General features: G+C 46.6%; 1 protein-coding gene across 4 annotated transcripts in view; it reads left to right on the forward strand.

The window, feature by feature from the left end:
• Positions 1-22,140, forward strand: part of LOC123771885 (zinc transporter ZIP1) — a 53,446-nt gene that overhangs the window by 7,866 nt on the left and 23,440 nt on the right. For 2 of the 4 annotated variants that reach the window (XM_069337808.1, XM_069337811.1), the window contains exons 1-2: positions 6,503-6,858; positions 13,708-14,305. In XM_069337808.1, the coding sequence (XP_069193909.1) occupies positions 13,982-14,305 (324 nt within the window). In that variant the 5' untranslated portion in view covers positions 6,503-6,858; positions 13,708-13,981. Of the gene's footprint in view, positions 1-6,502; positions 6,859-7,341; positions 7,505-13,707; positions 14,306-22,140 lie in introns of those variants that run through there. The other 2 variants (XM_069337809.1, XM_069337810.1) reach the window with 2 other exon arrangements.

Raw genomic sequence — 22,140 nt, forward strand, 5'->3', positions numbered from 1 at the left:
ACGCTGGCTAGTATCTATCCAATTCATAATATCCACCAGATCCCTGCTGATTATTTTCTTAATTAAGATTAAGCTCGTGAGCGTCTCAGTCGCCGAGATTATGACACGATACCCAGATTAATGATGAGTTCACTCCCAAGAAGGTGGCATAGACCTTGATGATGCTGGCTCCTCTTTGTGGCAACACTGTGTCCTCGCCAGGTGTTGTGATCTACATGCTTACCTGGCTATACTGTCTGGTGCAACCAACACACACACACACACACACACACACACACACACACACACACACACACACACACACACACACACACACACACACACACACACACAGAGGGGACATGGGTGGAAACTGGAAACCCAGATGAGTCACAGAGATGTTAGGAAGTTTTCTTTTAGCGTGAGAGTAGTGGAAAAATAGAATACACTTGGGGAACAGGTTGTGGAAGCAAACTCTATTCATAATTTTAAAATTAGGTGTGATAGGGAAATGGGACAGGAGTCATTGCTGTAAGCAACCGATGGCTGGAAAGGCGGGATCCAAGAGCCAATGCTCGATCCTACAAGCACAAATAGGTGAGTACACACACACACACACTGTGAGGAGGCGGGAGGGGGGGAGGGAGTCCACCGGTCAGGATTCGTAGTCCAAAGAGCCCGGGTTCGATTCCCTGCAGAGACAGAAACAAATGGGCAGTTTCCTTCCACTTGATACACCTGTTCACCCCAGCAATAAATAGGTAACTTGGGAATTAGAAAGGTGTTACCGGCTTCATCCTCGGGCTGTATGTGGTGTGTGCGTGTTAGAAATATATTTTTTAGTTAAGAAAATAAGTCGTGAGGTAGTACATTATTATTAATTATTATTAATTATTAGATAACCGACGGCTAGAAAGGCGGGTCCAAGAGCTAACAACGTGAACAAATCCACAAGGGCCGTGACGAGGATTCGAACCTGTGTCCGGGAGCATCCCAGACACTGCCTTAATCGACTGAGCTACGACAGGGTTAAAAGAGTTGAAACCGAAGTTCTACTGAACTTACTGGATCAAATGAACATTTGTTCATTTGATGCATCACGTTAGTGTGATCTCTGTGTGTAGCTAACAACGTGATCCTGCAGGCATACACAGTACCTACACATTCATACCCAATACCATACTCAATACTACTCAATACCACCCCTTCATCTTCACAGCCTCGTTCACTATAAAGAAATCAATTATCATCCACACTTCCATGGAACTAAACATTCTATTCAGCTATCCGTCAATAGCTCGGTCGATAGAACTTCGGCCTCACATACGTGGGGTCGACGGTTCAAGTCTCCTAGAGCCCAGGTGAATGGCACTATAAACCAAGTCGTTGAGATTCGTACAATCCATGCTCCAGGATCACTAAATCGTCCCCGGGGTGCTAAATACATGTGTGGAGGCTCTCATGTCATACTAATATACAGAATATGTACAACTATTGAATTAACATGAGTTCAGGGTAGGAAAACCAGGAAACATTTGACACTGCTGCATAAGAAGCTTGAGGGGCTCCAGTGGGGTTCCAGCGGGCTCCAGGGGCTCCAGGAGGGCTCCAGCGGGTTCCAGGGGGCTCCAGCGGGCTCCAGGGAGCTCCAGCGGGCTCCAGGGGAGGCTCCAGCGGGCTCCAGGGGAAGGCTCCAGGGGCTCATGGAGAGTGTTTAATAGAGTCCCTCGAGGATGACTGCTGGGGCTCATGCTACAACAGTATGCGTGAATGACAACTGCAGAACGGGACACCTTTGTACCACTATTGAAGATAACGTAAAGTTAGAAAAGGTCAATTTTGACGCCAAGGAATCCAGAAAAGCTCTGATAAGTTGCAAGCATGATCTGACAAATGGTTAACAGAGTTTAATCCAAGTAAATGCAAGATTACGAGGATGGGGAAAAAAAATATGGAAACTAGAGAAACAAAAACACAGAACATTTTACCAGGAGTCAGAGAGAGACAAAGATTACTCTTATCCATATCATAAAAATCTAATATCAAAGTGATTGGAAGTCATATGACGACCGATTATTAGAAAAGTGAGGCGGGCCCAGGAGTTGAAGACTAGTCCTGTGAATTCTATTATATAAAAGAGGTAAGATCTCCCCAATCTCTCCTCCCACGCCTTCCTGTGTGAAACACAGAACCAGGCACGCCCCCCCTCTTCCCCTCCCTAAGCCAAACAGCAGAGGCGGGCCCACAGATCCGGCCATCAAGGATCAATACTCAAGACTGGAAATCCTAGTTAGGTTTAGTGCCATGTTCTCCCCCCAAAGCTTCGTCTGAGGCCATACTATCTGCTGGGGAGGACTTGCTGGGGTGTGGTTGTTGTTTGTGATGTTGTATAGTGTGTATGGTGTATGGACGGTGCTGGAGTGTAGTGGTGTTGATGCTGTGTAGTGCACGGTGTATGGTGGGACAATACGTACAGTGTTACCATTGGCTGCCCATCCGTCATTCCGTCAATCAATCTATCCGCTCGACCGTATGCTTGCGTGCGCGTTTGTTAGTCCGTCCATCTGTCTACCTCTTCGTCTGTCAGTGTGCACATTCGTCTGAACGGTCATTCATTTACCAACCTGTCCATTCGTACGCCCACTCAAGTCTGCCTGTCTTACAAACATGACCTTCCTGTGGGGCAAATCTCTCCCAAACATCCCCCATCCTGCCATCAAGAACTCTCCCAAACATCAGTTCCCTGTGAGCCAGATCTCTCCCAAACACCACCTTCCTGTGAGGCAGATCTCTCCCAAACACCACCTTCCTGTGAGGCAGATCTCTCCCAAACACCACTCCCCTGTGAGCCAGATCTCTCCCAAACACCACTCCCCTGTGAGCCAGATCTCTCCCAAACACCACTCCCCTGTGAGCCAGATCTCTCCCAAAAACTGCTACATTTGACCTTGTCTGTGACCCAGTTCATCCACTCTTCTCTCTAACCTGGTGTATTGATCCTTGCATTCTTTAAAACTGAAGGGCTAGTGTGGGCCATTGCTAGTGTTCAAGGGATAGTTTGGAGCAAATGCTCCCCCTTCTGGATAGTCTGGATTAGTTCACTCTCTTAGGAGGGGGATAGTTTTGATTAAGATGCGATCAAGGACTATCCTGGGGCATTACTTAGTCAAGTGGAGTGCCACCAAACTCGTCCTTGGTGGAGAGGTCGCAAGGAGACTCCCAAATTCGTCTTCATTATTAGTTCATTAATTAAGAGCTCATTAATGAGAGCAAGAGCTCAACAATGAGGGCAGTAACTCAAGAACTGGTGCAGGAGCCCACGCATAAGAGCAAGGATCTGATTAATGAGAGTAGAAGCTCATTAATGATAGCAAGAGGTCATTAACGGGAGCAAGAGGTCCTCAATATTGGTTGTAGCAGCTTATTATGGATAGCAGGAGCTCAACAATTAGAGCAGGACCTCACATAATGAGAACAGGAGCTCAACAATCAGAGCAGGACCTCACATAATGAGAACAGGAGCTCAACAATCAGAGCAGGACCTCACACAATGAGAACAGGAGCTCAACAATCAGAGCAGGACCTTACACAATGAGAACAGGCGCTCAACAATGAGAACAAGGGCTGTGTCCTGGTGGGTTTGGGTCTGAAATATATGTTGTCAACATTCTATGATTCTGCAGATGGAATTATCAACTTTAGGATCCATTAAAATTTTAAAGACTCTCTTTAAATCGAGTTTTATCAATGGCAGGTTCGGGAGCTCTTATGGCTATGTAGAATAGGAGCTCCTATGGCTATGTAGGATAGGAGCTCTTATGGCTATGTAGGATAGGAGCTCCTATGGGTATATATAACGAGAGCTCTTATAGCTCTTATACACGGGAGGCATCTCCCGTCACGCAGGGTGCAGTCGCACATCCACAGATCTCCAGTATCATCTATTGATACTGGTAATGGCTCAAAAGGGCCACCACTTACGGGCTATTCATGCCCGTGCCACCTTTTGGGTGGCTTAATCTTTATCAATCAATCAGCTCTTATAGCTGTGTACACGGGAGACATCTCCCGTCACGCAGGGTGCAGTCGCACCTCCACAGATCTCCAGTATCAGCTCTTGATACTGGTAATGGCTCAAAAGGGCCACCACTTACGGGCTATTCATGCCCGTGCCACCTTTTGGGTGGCTAATCTTCATCAATCATCAATCTTATGTTTCCACCACACACATGGTCTGGGAGACATCTCCCGTCACGCAGGGTGCAGTTGCACCTCCACAGATCTCCAGTATCAGCTCTTGATACTGGTAATGGCTTAAAAGGGCCACCACTTACGGGCTATTCATGCCCGTGCCACCTTTTGGATGGTTTAATCGTCATCTTGTCTTGTCATCATAGCTGTGTACACCATTTGGTCACCACTTGGTCCGGGAGACATCTCCCGTCACGCAGGGTGCAGTTGCGCCTCCACAGATCTCCAGTATCATCTTTTGATACTGGTAATGGCTCGAAAGGGCCACCACTTACGGGCTATTCATGCCCGTGCCACCTCTTGGGTGGCTTAATCTTCATCAATCAATCAGCTGTGTAGGATAAGAGTTGGTTGAGCATGCAGATGACATAGAGACATCAATGTTATTCCTGGAGGAACTTACTACAATAACGTTGTATTTAAATGAAGGTGACTGAAGGACCTAATTTATGTTTATTAAAGACCTAATTTTCGGATGCAACCTACATCCTTTCTCAAGGTGATGTATGCAATGTTCTGTAGAAGATACTAGGAACTTGCGTTGATAACTTTAGCGTCTCCATTAGTCGTGGTTGGGATTATGCTGCCAAGTGATATCCAAGTTTCAGAACAGTGCTCATTTATCCTGACTTCTGGAACCTGTGGGCGGGGTTCTGCAGAATCCCTATCCCTACTCTGGACACCACAACGTGTCTGCTTATATCACATACCATAGTTAACCATAAAATTGTTCTTAAGGAAGCAAAACTAACTTATTTCATTAAGTGGTATAAGCAGAGACATTGTGGGGTCCAGAGTAAGGATAGGGATTCCGCAGAACCTCGCTCACAGGTCCCAGAAGTCAAGATAATTGAGATAGAACATTCTCTGTAACATGCTGACATTGTAATTATAAGGTGTGAAGGGTAGATGAAATTGTAAATGTAATAATCTCCGTTGAAGTCTGATAAAGACCTTTCGTGTCCTTTATAATCCTTTTTCCGCTACCGCTCACAGGATGAGTATGGGGTGCACATTAAACTAGCCGCCTCCGGCGGCAACAATCATTCATCTTCTAAAACTTGGACATCCCTTGGCAGTATAATCCCCTCGGGAAAGAGATCTCCCGTCACGCAGATAACTGATCTCCAGTATCAGTTATTGTTACTGGTAATGGCTCCAAAGGGCCACCACTTACGGGCTATTCATGCCCGTGCCACCTTTTGGGTGGCTTAATCTTCACCAATCAATCAATCGTATAATCCCAACCACGACTAATGACGGACGCTAAATTTATCAACGAAAGTTCCTAGAATCTTCTACAGAACATTGCATATAGTACCTTGAGAAAGGATGTAGGTTACATCCGAAAATTGGGGCTTTCAATCATCTTCAGTGTTATTTACATTACGCGTGGCTGTCCATATGCTCAGCACCGCTCCTGTGCCAGGTAAGTCCACTACGGGCTCACCATAGCTCGTGCTACTTGCCTCGCTCCTGTGCCAGGTAAGTTACGGGCTCACTATAGCCCGTGCTACTTGGAATTTGTTCCGAGTAGCTTAATCTATAACAACAACAACGAATAATAACACACGGGAGACATCTCCCGTCACGCAGGATGCAGTCGCACCTCCACAGATCTCCAGTATCAGCTCTTGATACTGGTAATGGCTCAAAAGGGCTACCACTTACGGGCTATTCATGCCCGTGTCACCTTTTGGGTGGCTTAATCTTCATCAATCAATCATCATCAATCATCCATATGCTGCCAGTCCTGCACCCCTTCTGTTGGTAAACACCCATTCAGGTACTCTAACCCATCCTTCCTTCACACACTCATTCACTACCTTACACCCCGCCCACTTCCTCCATCCACCCATACTCTCCGCCCACTCACCCATCACGCTTCTACCCTCTCGTCCTCCCGTCCCCGTCCCCAGAGAGAGAGAGAGAGAGAGAGAGAGAGAGAGAACAACTCATTACACAGTATTACAAATGCTCTCCAGACAAGCAATATATTCCTGGTGTGCGGCGCTCGATCGAGAATATATAAAACATCTGCTTCACCTTTAAGATGTAAAATAAATAAAAATTAACTTTCCACAAAAAAGTTACACAAATGAGCTCCATATAAGCAGTATTGTGTTAAATGTTTAATCGTTTATTTTTTACTTTGTTCTTATTTTACATGTTGAGTATGGGAATAATAATAAAGAAATTTAAATAGTAATCCGGAGGGTGTTGAGAGCGGTGGGTCTTGGATTCTTGTGTTTGGTGGTCGGGGGTCGAGCTGGGGAGAAGCATCCACAGGCCAGTGTGCGGGTAGACGCCGGAGGAGCAGGGTGTATGCTGCTCGCTCCTCGTGCCTCATGTCCATGTGATTGATCTGTTTTCATCTTTCTTGAAAACAATCAACAAAAGTGAGTGTTGTGTATGGTCGCGTTGGAGTATCCGTGAGACGTGCAAGAATTCTGACGTGAAATGAGACGATGCAATATGAGTTTTAAAGAGATTATCACATGTGCACAATAGTTCCAGTTTTTCTCCGCGGACAAGCGCTAACAAGAAAATCTTATTTAAATTGTACTGGAACTGTACTAAAAGGTGTCATGTGAAGGCAGTGCAGGAACCACGCAGTTTTCACTTGAAGTAAGTATCGTTTGTATATTAAGAAACGCTTGAGGCAAGTGATTTTATAATGTAAATATTGAATTGTCTGTCGTTCAAGCTAGAAGGGCGAAACAATCAGTGTATAAGTGAGCAAAAGTCAATCAGTACGAACGCATAACACAAGTTTAACGAGAAAACAAACCACAATCATTGGACCACATGCGTTGCAGAGTCGTGTATACCACTGACTGGACGGGTGTGAGGCTTCCTGGAACCAACATACTGGCAGGGGATCTTTCTGCCTCAAACACCGAGGTTCGATTAGGCAATGTTTCCCACATGAACAACACAGCACCGGCGCCACAGGCTCAAGTGTTGGTATCCACAAGGCCATGTTTAGTGCTCGACGCAGCTCCTGGGTCTTCCCTGCCACACGAGAGGGCGGTTATAATGCCTTGAGACAAGGGGGTGCGCGGGAGGGTGGAGAGCTGCTCACCTGGGTGAGGTGGGCGGGTGGGTTGGCAGAGCTCAGAGGGAGGTTATACCTGGGAAACCCCACGCATTCTTGGCCAGTGTTTATGATTCCCGTTACGCCAAGTAAGACTAAGCAAGGATTGCTTGACATATTCTCAAATGGATATCCCGACAGGCACGACTAAGCAAAGGACTCTTAAAACATCCTCAGGTGGGTATTCTCACAGGCACGACTAAGCAAGGGATCCTTAAAACATCCTCAGGTGGGTATTCTCACAGGCACGACTAAGCAAGGGATCCTTAAAACATCCTCAGGTGGGTATTCTCACAGGCAAGACTAAGCAAGGGATCCTTAAAACATCCTCAGGTGGGTATTCTCACAGGCACGACTAAGCAAGGGATCCTTAAAACATCCTCAGGTGGGTATTCTCACAGGCACGACTAAGCAAAGGACTCTTAAAACATCCTCAGGTGGGTATTCTCACAGGCAAGACTAAGCAAGGGATCCTTAAAACATCCTCAGGTGGGTATTCTCACAGGCAAGACTAAGCAAGGGATCCTTAAAACATCCTCAGGTGGGTATTCTCACAGGCACGACTAAGCAAGGGATCCTTAAAACATCCTCAGGTGGGTATTCTCACAGGCAAGACTAAGCAAGGGATCCTTAAAACATCCTCAGGTGGGTATTCTCACAGGCAAGACTAAGCAAGGGATCCTTAAAACATCCTCAGGTGGGTATTCTCACAGGCAAGACTAAGCAAGGGATCCTTAAAACATCCTCAGGTGGGTATTCTCACAGGCAAGACTAAGCAAGGGATCCTTAAAACATCCTCAGGTGGGTATTCTCACAGGCAAGACTAAGCAAGGGATCCTTAAAACATCCTCAGGTGGGTATTCTCACAGACAAGAAAGCCAAACAACAACAACAACAGATGACTGAAAGACGCTACGAAGGCCTTGTTAAGGCACCAGTAGCGTTAGGCCTATCGAAGCCAGTACGGGTGTAGGGTTTATACATAAAGTAGATAAATGCATGAATGAATGTGGCTGGGTAGGCCTAAATGGCACCTGTCTCGCATGGCAAAGTAGGCCTATTTGTGTTGAATGACGTAAAAGCTGGCTCAGCGCTTGACCTTCAAGCCAAAAATCTTATCATGCCTACCTTTCAGTAGGCCTACTTCAATATGTTACTTTATTCTTATATTTCTCGCTGTCCGGGACAGGAAGCCTGCACCTGAAGCCTATCGAGGTTTCTACTAAGCCAACTATTGCCCTTCAAGTTCGAGTTTATTGAGAAAAGGAAGTACATCTCAAAAGGATAGAATAGATTAGGCTATTTCTACCCTCGCTACTATCCTTCTTCTGGACGCAATCCGCAACAGGTGCGTAAAACCCGGGTACCTATTTCCTAGTAGTGAACAGGTGCAGCAGGTGAAAGAAAACATGCCCAACTGTTTCTGTCTACCTCCCCCCCTCACCTGGGGATTGAACCCAGGTCCTTAGGTTATGGGCTGAGGATGTAGACCTGGGGACACATATCTTGAGGAGTTTTCGGGGCTCAGCGACCCCGCGGCCCGGTCGTCGACCAGGCCTCCTTGTTGCTGGACTGGTCAACCAGGCTGTTTGACGCGGTTGCTCGCAGCCTGACGTATGAATCTCAGTCTGGTTGATCAGGTATCCTTTGGAGGTGCTTATCGAGTTCTCTCTTGAACACTGTGAGGGGTCGACCAGTTATGTCCTTATGTGTAGTGGAAGCGTGTTGAACAGTCTCGGGCCTCTGAGTTCTCTCTCAGAGTACCTGTTGCACCTCTGCTTCTCAACGAGAGTATTCTGCACATCCTGCCATGCCTTCTGGTTTCATGTGATGTTATTTCTGGGTGCAGGTTTGGGATCAGCCCCTGTACTATTTTCCACATGTAAATTATTATGTATCTCTCCCGCCTGCGCTCAAGAGAATACAAATTTAGGCATTTTAGTCTGTCCTAATAGTTTAGATGTTTTACTGAGTGAATTCTATGATTGAATTTTAATTAGGCAGTTAGATAAAACAGAGGTGAGGGAGGGACGATTACGAGGGACGAAGTTTCCCCTAGAGGGTGAGTTTATTGGGCAGCGTCACTCATCTTGTGAGTGAACATACCGCTTTAGTGACAGTATTGGGCACTCATTGTGTGAGTAAACATACCACCTTAGCAGCATGTACAACACCCCCCAATAGGAAGAAGGTAACCTGGGGTTTTCATCCTGTCACGTGTACCCAGACACAACTGGGACTTAACTGTCTCTGGTAACCAGACTGTTAAACAATGCCCACCATACCTTTGTGGACGCCATACCCCGTCCTGTGAGTGGTAGTGGACCCTATACACATCGCGTGAATGATAGTGGATAAACTTCTAGAACCACATAATAGGCTCAGAACTGAACCGCTCTATTAGTTAAATTAACAAGAAGTTACAAAATGATTTCTAAGACCTCAACCCCAATGTTCTATATAATACGCAGCCGTTGTGTCTGTCTTAGAAAGTGTTCTACCATTGGCTGGTAATTCTTGAGTCATGCGGTCAGAATGACTCGCTGTAATCAGGGTACTGGTGATGTTTCTCTCTCAGTAACTCTCATTGGAACAATATACTGCACCGACGACTCGGGCTCAATTGTTGGTACACACAAGGCCATGTTTAGCGAGGGACGCAACTGTTGGTATGTACAAGGCCATGTTTAGCGAGGGACGCAACTGTTGGTATGTACAAGGCCATGTTTAGCGAGGGACGCAACTGTTGGTATGTACAAGGCCATGTTTAGCGAGGGACGCAACTGTTGGTATGCACAAGGCCATGTTTAGCGAGGGACGCAACTGTTGGTATGTACAAGGCCATGTTTAGCGAGGGACGCAACTGTTGGTATGTACAAGGCCATGTTTAGCGAGGGACGCAACTGTTGGTATGTACAAGGCCATGTTTAGCGAGGGACGCAACTGTTGGTATGTACAAGGCCATGTTTAGCGAGGGACGCAACTGTTGGTATGTACAAGGCCATGTTTAGCGAGGGACGCAACTGTTGGTATGTACAAGGCCATGTTTAGCGAGGGACGCAACTGTTGGTATGCACAAGGCCATGTTTAGCGAGGGACGCAACTGTTGGTATGCACAAGGCCATGTTTAGCGAGGGACGCAACTGTTGGTATGCACAAGGCCATGTTTAGCGAGGGACGCAACTGTTGGTATGTACAAGGCCATGTTTAGCGAGGGACGCAACTGTTGGTACACACAAGGCCATGTTTAACAAAAGACGCACCTGTTTGGGGTTTCCCGTCTACGCGAGTGGGGAAGCAACTCCTTAAACAGCAACACAATCATTTACGGAAGTGGCTTAAAATATACACAAATTTCTTACGAATCGAGGCGATTGTCTTCATGTAACTCTTAAGACACAGTCCGTTCTCTTGATTTGCCAATCCGTAAAAAATACAGTTATTTTACCTAACCAGAAACGTACAAACCCAAGCAACCCGCCTAACCTAACTGAGGCCGATGCTCAGGAAACGTCAATATTATAGCGTTTGAATTTGTTCTCAAACATCACATTTTGAACGGATTGGTCGATTCTATTAAAATTCGACGTATTAGGTGAGAGGAGAATACAATGTAGATATGTCTTTCATCGAGAGCCTTGTTGACAGGTGGTGAACCTTTGTTGTGTCGAGTGGTTCGTGTACCGAGTGGTTCCGTGTACCGAGTGGTTCTGTGTACCGAGTGATCCCGTGTACTGGGAACACAATCCTGAGTATCGTCAACAATCAGGTGACGTAATCAGTAGGGTCCTACCGTGTGGCGTCGAAGTAACGTCACACACCTGAGTCAGTACACCTCGTCCACACAATACATGAAACACAAAATGTTCTGTTATTTCCGTAAGGTTGGTTAGATTAGGATAGACTGGGTTAGGTTAGGTTAGGTTAGGTTGGGCTTGATCACGTTTGTTTAAAGAATAACTATGACGTCGTGGATACATATTTTTCTCAGGTCTTAGACCCTACTCGCCCTAATACTCTCCCGATACAATGAAATCCAACTCTCTACAATGTATGGAATAAGAAAGATTTTGCAAGAAGTGGAGATGCTCTGGTAATTATGAAGAGAAAGCACTAAACCAATAACACTATATAACACTAGTAAGGGATATGAGGCCAAGGAGCTGGGATATGAGGTAAGGACTGGAACTGGGATATGAGGACGGAACGAAAGGACGTTGCCCAACCACCTAGACCATCGGGAGTCGAACGCCGGCCTGCACGAAGCGAGGCCGTCGCTCTACCGTCCAGTCCTAGTGGCTGGCATGGGCCTGGGGACTGCGGAAATACTGTGGCGTGGGCCTGGCCAGCTTCCTCGGATGCAGTCAGCAAGAGTGAAGATTTTATCACCTTTAACTTGGCAATGTTTGCTTCCTAAGTCCGCCTCCGCTGCGCTGGGGGATGTTCCGAATGTGTCTGTCACTCAGGGTCCTGGCCGGTGTTGGCTGGGGTCCTGGCCGGTGTTGGCTGGGGTCCTGGCCGGTGTTGGCTGGGGTCCTGGCCGGTGTTGGCTGGGGTCCTGGCCGGTGTTGGCTGGGGTCCTGGCCGGTGTTGGCTGGGGTCCTGGCCGGTGTTGGCTGAGGTCCAGGGATGAGAGGGACTTATCCAGATTCGACGTTTGGTGTTTTTGTTAAGGAGTTCGTGTGTTTGTATCTAGTTGTATCAAATACAACTGTATTACATGTGTGTATGTGTTCACATCTATCTGTATACTATGTGTCTTCATACCTATCAGCCTATTAGATCTCTGTATACTACTGGTATTTTGGCCTCGTATTATCTCTGGACGTATTTAGTCTATTATTTAGAGACGTGTTTGATAGTCTTTTTTCGGGTTCTCCAAGAAGAAGAACAATTCCCTACGCATTATTTATATTGGGTTTTACACTCTTAGTTATTTTATATGAATATTTGAAATTATAAATGGTGTCTGCCTCGTTTTCTTGACTGGCTTGACGTTGAAGTTCCTGTGTCTCTATAGCCTTGCTCACTTGGATATTTAGTTTGCATCTAAGCCCACTTGTTTCAGTCACTACTGTGTCAAGCAGCGTGCCTCTGCTACCCTTCCAGATTGCTGTATAGTCCTCCAGCTCGGCTGCTACTTTTGATAGTTACCTCACTTATCCTGAGTATTTTCAATGTCACGCAACGTCCTTGGCAGAGATTTACCATACCAGGTGTTCTCTATACGTGCACCTGGCAGTGCCCGGTTCGACCCCCAGAATGTTGCGCCACTGAAGTGTTAGGAGCCTCCCAGAATGCATATATGCCATCAAGACATGCGTTGTGCATATCAATATCTGAATTCTGGATATTAGGATTCCCACGATGAAACTCTGTGGACTCACCGACCACAATTTCATCGCCACCGACTATTTTTAAATTGCACTTGACTCTGATGATGAAATTCTAAAGTACGAACATGCTCTATGTTTGTAGATTATGCCATGTCCGACAATGCAAGTCCAACACTCGACGAGGACGCCGACAGTGGCGGACCCAAGCCATATTCGCCGTATGTTACCGGAAACTTCGTAGTTCATTGTTTTAGCCCCATTAACTTGCCTGGAGTTGCACTGGACTTACCCGGCGCACCCAGCAGTTCCGTCCAGGCGGCCACACAGTCAACATGCCGGGGCCAGGAGCTAGGCCTCGCTACACGTCTATGAACAATCCGCTAAAGCTACATTGATTGATTGATGAAGATTAAGCCACCCAAAAGGTGGCACGGGCATGAATAGCCCGTAAGTGGTGGCCCTTTTGAGCCATTACCAGTATCAAGAGGTGATACTGGAGATCTGTGGAGGTGCGACTGCACCCTGCGTGACGGGAGATGTCTCCCGTGGCTAAAACTAAGGACTAACCCAAATAAATATAAACACCCGCTGTCTCCAACGACGAAACCAATACCCGGATTAGTATGTGTGTCCAAAACGTCATCAAACAGAAAATACACTTACCAAGGATACATAAAAGTATAAAAAAATATATAACAAGTTCACCTTAATGCATTATGGTGAACATTATCTTCACTACATTCATTATATATATTGAAATCATGGCGTTGCGTTCAGGTCACATAACTGTGAAGCAACCCGGAGCTTGTGGTGGGTTTCTTGCAGTTCAATATTCGATTACTGTTATGAGTGTCGAGGAAACAGGTCCATATATAGATATACTGTGGGAATGTCGTTTTGTGGTGCTTCGATGGTGTGTGTGTGTGTGTGTGTGTGTGTGTGTGTGTGTGTGTGTGTGTGTGTGTGTCTATAAGTGAACGACTTTCAATCACAGCCACACTGTAAGTTCCAGGTGTAAGTTAAGTTTGTTTATCTTGTTTACAGTGTTTGTGATGGCGAGAGAAGCTTGAAGAGGCGAGGTGGTGAACGGGCGGTCGCTGTGCCGAGAGGTTCAGCTACACACACACACACACACACATACCACACACAAACACCACACACACAAACACTACTCTTACATACGTAGAAACCACCCCTATCCCTCTACACATACACTTTACTCCACCCTTCAACTCCCTCATCCCTCTCCCTACAACCCCCCAACTCGCGTCCATTCTACCTATCCCACTGTCACCCATCCCTCCCTCACCCACCAAACATGGAGCTGCTCACCACGAAGATCATCGCCCTGACGCTGATGGGGGCGTTATCACTGGTATTCGGGCTACTGCCCCTTCGCCTGAGGAAGTGCCTGGCGCAGGGCAGCAGGAGAAGGGAGAGGACTGTCAGCTGCCTCCTGTGCTTCGGCGGGGGCGTCCTCCTGGCCACCGTCTTCACCCACATGCTGCCAGAGACGAGGGAGAGCTTCAGCAAAGCCTTCCAAAAGAAGCTTCTGAGCGCCGGGGCTCACTACCCTCTGGCGGAGCTGGTCACCTGCGCTGGCTTCTTTTTGATTTACTTCGTCGAAGAGTTTGTCCACAAGGTAAGATAATTTTTTTGTAGATTTACGTTCATGTAGCTGCATTGTTTAATGTGTGTGTACTCACGTAGTTGTGCTTGCGGGGGTTGAGCTTTGGCTCTTTGGTCCCGCCTCTCAACTGTCAATCAACTGGTGTATAGATTCCTGAGCCTACTGGGCTCAGTAAGATTCATCTCGCTACCTCCAAGATGATGCTTACCGCCCGTATACCTGGTCGCCGCTAGTGAAGGGCTAATTAAAATCTTGAGTTGTATATTGTATTTAATGGTTGATTTTTTTATGGTGGCCTATATAGTGGTCTATTGTATATTATAGGCCTACATTATTGTTAGTATTGTATTATAGGCCTATATTGGGATTCATAAGACAATGTGAAGGAATAGGAAATGTAGATGTTTATCTCTCAGAATGTTTGGTAATATGTTTATTGTTTGTGATGTGTGTATATGTATGTATTGACACGATGTACTGAACGGGGTGAGAATAGCTTGAGCTACCTTATCCCTTTCTGTGTATTTTACCTCAAACTTATTTCAATTTCACTTTCAATGTGAAGGAAACGTGAGACAGGTAAATGACGGAAAGTATCATACTCGTTCCTCACAAGGATTCCCCGCCTCTACCCTCGTCTTACGGTCCCCACGACGATCACCGCCGCTGGGGTATCTCCTCAGCAAGTCTTTATTGACCATTTTTCCCGTCTCCGAAGTTTGAAATGTATTTCAAAATTTTTTTGGGGGGGATAAACTTTGTTCTCCAAGTAAGTTTCACTTTGAATCCGCGTTTAAAATTATTTTTTTTCCCTAAAAATAAAGAAAAAAAATTAGCTGTCAGGCGAGAGTTCTCATGTTAAGAAACTTTTGCAATACAACTCCGCTGTCGACTCTCAGAATACTCTGGGATTCCCGCCAAGTTTTTTTTTTTTTTTAGGTGCTCGCTCCCGGCGAGAGGTGTAGTTTATGGCTTTCCGTGGCTGGCCGATTTACCCTACGAGTTACTGGGGCTGGGAAGAGAATATTGGAACTCTTGTTGTTGTGTGCTGAGCGCGAAATACGAGATTGGGGAGTTGGAACGTATCTCTGCAGCACTTTACCTTACACTATTAGTTCTTATCTAGTAGAACAAATCCACAAGGGCCGTGACGAGGGTTCGAACTTACGTCCGAGAGGATCCCAGACGCTGCCTTAATCTTATCTAGTAGAGTTTGCTGGGCAGTGCTTCAGATTCTGGGCTTCGCCTATCAAGTGGCCGGTCGTCCAATACACTGACTTCCGAGAGGTTTGTATCTTCTCAAAATTGGTTCTAAAACTTTGGCTGTTGGTCGCCCCGACTATTTCCCAGTTTACTTCGATTCACTTGTTTTCTCTCCTGACGATTGATTGATTGATAAAGATTAAGCCACCCAAGAGGTGGCACGGGCATGAATAGCCCGTAAGTGGTACATTTTTTTGTTCCGTAATTCTTTTCAGTATTCTGAGGTTGCATTTAATCTTATTATTAATTCTTAAAGTCGCTATCGCGGGGGAGGATACTGCTTGACAATCTTGTTGTTGTTTAAGATTTGCTACTTGGAACAAAAAGTTCCAAGTAGCACGGGCTATGGCGAGCCCGTAGTGTCTTGTTGACAGCGTTTATGAGGGTGTCCAGCTGCTGGTCTCTCCTGATTGATTGATTGATGAAGATTAAGCCACCCAAAAGGTGGCACGGGTATGAATAGCCCGTAAGTGGTGGCCCTTTTGAGTCATTACCAGTATCATTAGCTGATACTGGAGATCTGTGGAGGTGCGACTGCAACCTGCGTGACGGGAGATGTCTCCCGTTCAATGTGTCCAATTGATTGACGATTGCCAAAGATTAAGCCACCCAAAAGGTGGCACGGGCATGAATAGCCCGCAAGTGGTGGCCCTTTTGAGTCATTACCAGTATCATTAGCTGATATTGGAGATCTGTGGAGGTGCGACTGCACCCTGCGTGACGGGAGATGTCTCCTGTTGGTCTCTCCTGACACCGAAGGTTTCCTTATATACCTGTGGCTCAACTGCGTGGCCAGCTCCCTTGCTTCTCCTTCCGTTGTGTTACTGATCAACCTAATCACTCTGCCTTTAACTATTTAATCGATTCTTCTGAGAATTTTATGTCTAGATCATGTCCCCTTTATTTCTCTTTTTTTTTTTATTCCGGTGTCGTTAAGTTTGGCTCCTTTAGTCTATCCTGGTGGCATTATCTTATCAATTATAAGACACATCGTGTAGAAAATATCGGTTCAAAAGGCAAGATACTGAGGGGGATATGCTCGTATCATCGAAGTTAATGAAGGAATATGGTCCCTTCATAAAAAGTATTCCCATATAAAGTACTGACGAGATTTGATAACAGCATTAAAGATACTGAGATACTGAGAGGAATAAAGTGAACAAGAAGAGCCTCTTTAAAGTGAGAGAAAGTAGGACAAGAGAACATAAGTGGAAGATGGAAACGCAAATGAGTCGAATATATTTAAGGAAATACTAGAAATCCTGTAGGGGGGGGGGTCATCAAGTCGAATGCACTTGAAGAAGAAGTCGTGGAAGCCACCTCCACTCACGACAAACAACTCGAGCGTCTGTGGAAAAGAATCGCGTACAACAAGGCTAGGAGCTCCTGTTAGGTAAGCCTTATACTAATCTTTACTTCGTTCTTTTTGAGGTGGCGCCTCGACGACGGTGCTGCGTGTCATTGTTGATTTAGCGGCCACGACGACACAAGCGTTAGATGCGTTCCGACATCCTCTCGCAGGGTAAAATGCAAAGCCTTACGACTATTTATACGTTACCTAGTCATTGGAAAACTACTGTACCTTGCGGCAGATAAACACACTATCAGGCAGGTGTTGAGTGACCCCATTCCTCTGGAGTTCCCCGGAGAGGTGAGCGACGGACACCGAACAGAGAATTAGGAACCAGACGCGCTCCACAACCCGAGGGTAAGCACACTAGGGGCGCGCCATGACCCACCAACTGCAGGCAGCCCTCGGCCAACAGTCGCCGTCTCTCCGCCTGAAGATCCAACCGGAAAGCGGAAAATGTTTCACCTTCTATGAGACCCCAGGCGATAAGTGCCCCAAGCGTCGTGTGAATCCGGGTCATTGAAGAGGCCTACCTGACGGTAGTATCGAGACCCAATGGGCAAAGTCACGTTACGTGTTCCGGAGGTACCAAGGCAGAACAAGTCTCAAGACGCCCCCAGACAGAGCGGGTGTTCAGACGTCACCAGACAGAGCGGGTGTTCAGACGTCCCCAGGCAGATCGGGTGTTCAGACGCCCCTAGACAGAGCAAGTATTCAGACGTACTCATGCAGAGCAATTGTCCAGACGTCACGAGGTAGAGCGGGTGTACAGACGTCCCCATGCAGAACAAGTGTCCAGACGTCCCAATGCAGAACAAGTGTCCAGACGTCCCAATGCAGAACAAGTGTCCAGACGTCCCAATGCAGAACAAGTTTCCGGACGTCCCCAGGCAGAGTAAGTGACCGATGGTAGTCAAGGTTGAGCCAAGAATCCGGCCTGCGTGCCAGAATCCACGTACAGGGTATCAGCTCGGAGTGAGGAAGGGGGATGTACTGAGCTTCTTTGGTTTTATTTATGAAAATGGATGTATTCTAGTAACTAATCAAACTATATAAAATATGTGAATGGATGTGTGATATTAATTTTCCACTTTGGAGTATCACGTTCCCTATCCACACATTTCTAGATAGTTTCCATGCTACTGAAGGATCTTGGAGTGGTCATTTAGGGGCGATCCTCGGTACACACAAAAGTCTAGCTGGCAGGAATAAGACTAACATCAACAAACGCTCCGCTACTCTGGTATCTCAATTACAAGACGAACTTAGTTACGACATAAAACATAATGCAATCACCGTAAATATACAGGTAAGCTCTGTAGCATAAACTTTATACATGCACATATTAATCTAATGAAGGATGATTATACTGATCTTCTCACCACGGAAGACAACCCATGGAACGATACTCAGAAGAACCTAATTAGTTTACTGTGAAGAAGCCTAAATTACTGGTTAGACCTAATCCAAATCTTGAAGATATTGGAGAACTTCTTTACACTGTGAGAAGAGAGAAACCATTAAGACTATACAATACTTGGAAAGATATGAGGATAAGAATTTGGGATAGGACGAAGGAAAGGATTAGTGCCCAACCATTTAGACGGTTGGGGATTGAACGCCGACCTGCAAGAAGCGAGGCTGTCGTAGTACCGTCCAGCCCAAACGGTTGGAGGAACTAATTGAGATGTAATTATATTAGACAAAGGCAAACCACGTTACAAAGCCCATAAAAATTTAAATGAAGGCTTTAAAGTTTTATTTTTGTCTACAGAGCTTTGTTTGGTAGTGGGCTTAAGGCCTATCAACCTTTAAAGGGCTGTTAGGGTCTATCAGCCTCAGTAGTGTTATTACGGCTCCTACACTAGCGTGCTGGCCAACCAACAAGTACACTTTAGTTTTGAACATGTGCTAATTAATATATGAATAAAGTAGTAAAAAATATAAGTAAATGCATGTCTTTAAGAGTACTCTGTTGTATTTTTCACTGGAAACAACCAAGTGCAACACTGGCTTATAAGTTACTTGAATTATTTAACTAATTCAGACGCAGGAATGACAAATAATTACATAGTCTCTGCCTCTGGTGTTCGTCTGATTACCTGTCTCTTTTTATTCCTGTTTCATGACTTCCTTCTCTCATGGCAAGGCTGGTGGGAAGGGAGGGGGACGTTAAGTTGATCTCCGTTGATTTGCTAAGCTCATTTGACAGCGATACGTAGGAATTACGACCATCTTAACTCTGTCTTAAGGTGTTACGACCACCATACCTCTGTCTTAAGTTGCCGCTCCTCTCGAAGGGAAAAACATGTCTCCTGGTCCCTCCTGCCGCCGCTCTTCCTCCTCGCCCCCCGCCTCCCTACCTGTCGGGTCGTGGTCGCCGACCTTGTCCACAGACTGCGTGCCTCATGCTGGTGTTTCCTGTTTGGGTGAGTTGGCCGCCGTGTTCCAGCTGAGGCTGGCCTCTCGTGTTCCTGCTGAGGCTGGCCGCCCGTGTTCCTGCTGAGGCTGGCCGCCCGTGTTCCTGCTGAGGCTGGCCGCCCGTGTTCCTGCTTAGTATACACAGTTATGCTCCCACCAGCATAATAACGTCGGCAGTGGACGCCTCAGCGACCAACGTCAGGATAGCCCTCAGGAACTGTACAATGAGCATTCCGAGAACAATGTATAATCTACGTTTGAACTTAACAGGAAGAGAACCGATGGTGTAGACTGGAGACGCGGAGATGTAAGGATAGAGGAATAACTCGTCCAGGGTGTGTGTGGTGGATGGTTGGAATAGTACTCTTTTCAGCTCCCAGGTACCTATTTACTGCTGCTGATATTTAGGGACATCAGAAATTCTGCCCACTTGTTTCTGCTTCGACCGGGAATCGAACCAAAGCCCCTATGACAACGACCGCAGAGTGCTGTCCTTATCTGCGAGGACTTGTGTGTGTGTGAAAAAAAAATATGTAGTAGATATGATAGAGGGAAAATAGGTCGGATCGAGTCAGTACATTAGACCACCAACGGTTAGATAGGCGGAGTCCAAGAGCTAAAAGCTCGATCTTTCCGGGACAAATAGTAAATAAACACACACTCAAATACAAATAGAAACCTCAATAAATGGATGTACAGCTGTGCAAGCCGGACGGATGATCGCCAGGGTGTAGTACACTTACCAGATGAACAGCAGTGCGTCGCCAGACGAAGATAGCTACGCACGGAAATGCGGGTGTACACAATCACCTCCAGGGGTCGCATATCGATCACCAGCGCTGCGGGAGAGTGTAAATACATAGTTTTGGTGGGCAGTTCTTTCATTATGTACCAGGGACTCTGGGGGCTACTTGAAGGGTGGAAGGTGTACCGCCACCTGGACGTGTGTGTGTCTGTCTATACAAGCTTGTGGCCACCCTGTCTGTCTATACAAGCTTGTGGCCACCTTGTCTGTCTATACAAGCTTGTGGCCACCCTGTCTGTCTATATAAGCTTGTGGCCACCCTGTCTATCTATACAAGCTTGTGGTCACCCTGTCTGTCTATACAAGCTTGTGGCCACCCTGTCTATACAAGCTTGTGGCCACCCTGTCTGTCTATACAAGCTTGTGGCCACCCTGTCTGTCTATACAAGCTTGTGGCCACCCTGTCTAATCAGGTCAGGTACTCTACAATGGACAGATGCTTAGAGTACTTTATGTAGGATAATTGCCTATGTTTGTTTGTATTCCGGACTGTTGCTTAGGTACTTTTACACAGGACAGGCAATTAGATACTGTAAACAGGACAGTTAACTAGGTGCTCTCCACAGGACAGGCAATTAGATACTGTAAACAGGACAGTTAACTAGGTGCTCTCCACAGGACAGGCAATTAGATACTGTAAACAGGACAGTTAACTAGGTGCTCTCCACAGGACAGGCAATTAGATACTGTAAACAGGACAGTTAACTAGGTGCTCTCCACAGGACAGGCACTTAGATACTGTAAACAGGACAGTTAACTAGGTGCTCTCCACAGGACAGGCAATTAGATACTGTAAACAGGACAGTTAACTAGGTGCTCTCCACAGGACAGGCAATTAGATACTGTGAACAGGACAGTTAACTAGGTGCTCTCCACAGGACAGCTGCCTAAGTACTTTACACTGGACAAATGATTAAAATACAATCGAAGTACGCCCGAACAGCGGTGCTGCCACCCGACTGTCACCAAAATACGATACACCGATACGCATCAGTTGTTAGATCCGATAACGGCGTACAGTTTCGTCTACTGAATTCCCGTGTTCGACGCGCGTAATACGGCCACAGGAGATCGATTATAGAGTAGGATATATATACAGTAGTCGAGGTGACCACAGTGGACTCGAGCAAAGGGGGGGCGGAATGGGATGAGAGGGGGTATCGATCAGGTAATTTAATATGGCGCCGGTATCGTGTTTACCGCCCCGAGAGAGGCTATAAGCTGTGGTTTCTGCCGATGTGATCGCGGTGAGGGGGTGTGGGGGCGGAATTATTGAGGGGTGTGGGGCGGAATAGGTGAAGGGGGGTGTGGGGGAAAGGGGGGGGGGCGGTAGTTGGGTGTGTGTGTGGGGGGGGTGAAGGGGAATTTGTGGGTAATTTGCCTGGGTAATCAATATTCATTGGACCGTCTTGTGGAGGTGTGCTTGGGGTAGATTGCGTGTACTAAACTTATTTGTTGAATGTGTGTGTACTTCACATCATGACGTGATAGTGGGTGAGGGAGGGAGTAGGTGAGGGAGGGAATGAGTGAGTGAGAGAAAGGGTGTGGGAGAGAGGGAGGGAGGAACAGCAGTAGTTGAACAACCAGAAACGGTATTAATACCATCCCCATCATTCTTCAGTTCATGTTGATTATATTTCCTTCCTTTTCCACGTCCCCCTTCTATTCCATTTCCTAACGCCTTCCGTTTTCCTCTTCCACTATCTCACAACTTACTGCACTTTCCCCTCTTCTCTATTACCTTCCCTCACCCCTCCCGTTCCCCTCACCCATATTAACATGCCTCAAGGGAGAATGGAATTACTTGATCAGATTAACTTGATCACCCGTTCTCAGGTAGGCAGGAGGAGGTCGTGGTAGTGGTGGTAGTTGTCGAAGTCATGGTGGTGGTGGTCGTGGTGGTGGTGGTCGTGGTAGTGGTGGTAGTTGTCGTAGTCGTGGTGGTGGTGGTGGTGGTGGTGGTGGTCGTGGTAGTGGTGGTAGTCATGGTGGTGGTCGTGGTTATCG

The sequence above is a fragment of the Procambarus clarkii genome, chromosome 38, assembly GCF_040958095.1.
Source record: "Procambarus clarkii isolate CNS0578487 chromosome 38, FALCON_Pclarkii_2.0, whole genome shotgun sequence".
In the NCBI taxonomy this organism is placed as follows: domain Eukaryota; kingdom Metazoa; phylum Arthropoda; class Malacostraca; order Decapoda; family Cambaridae; genus Procambarus; species Procambarus clarkii.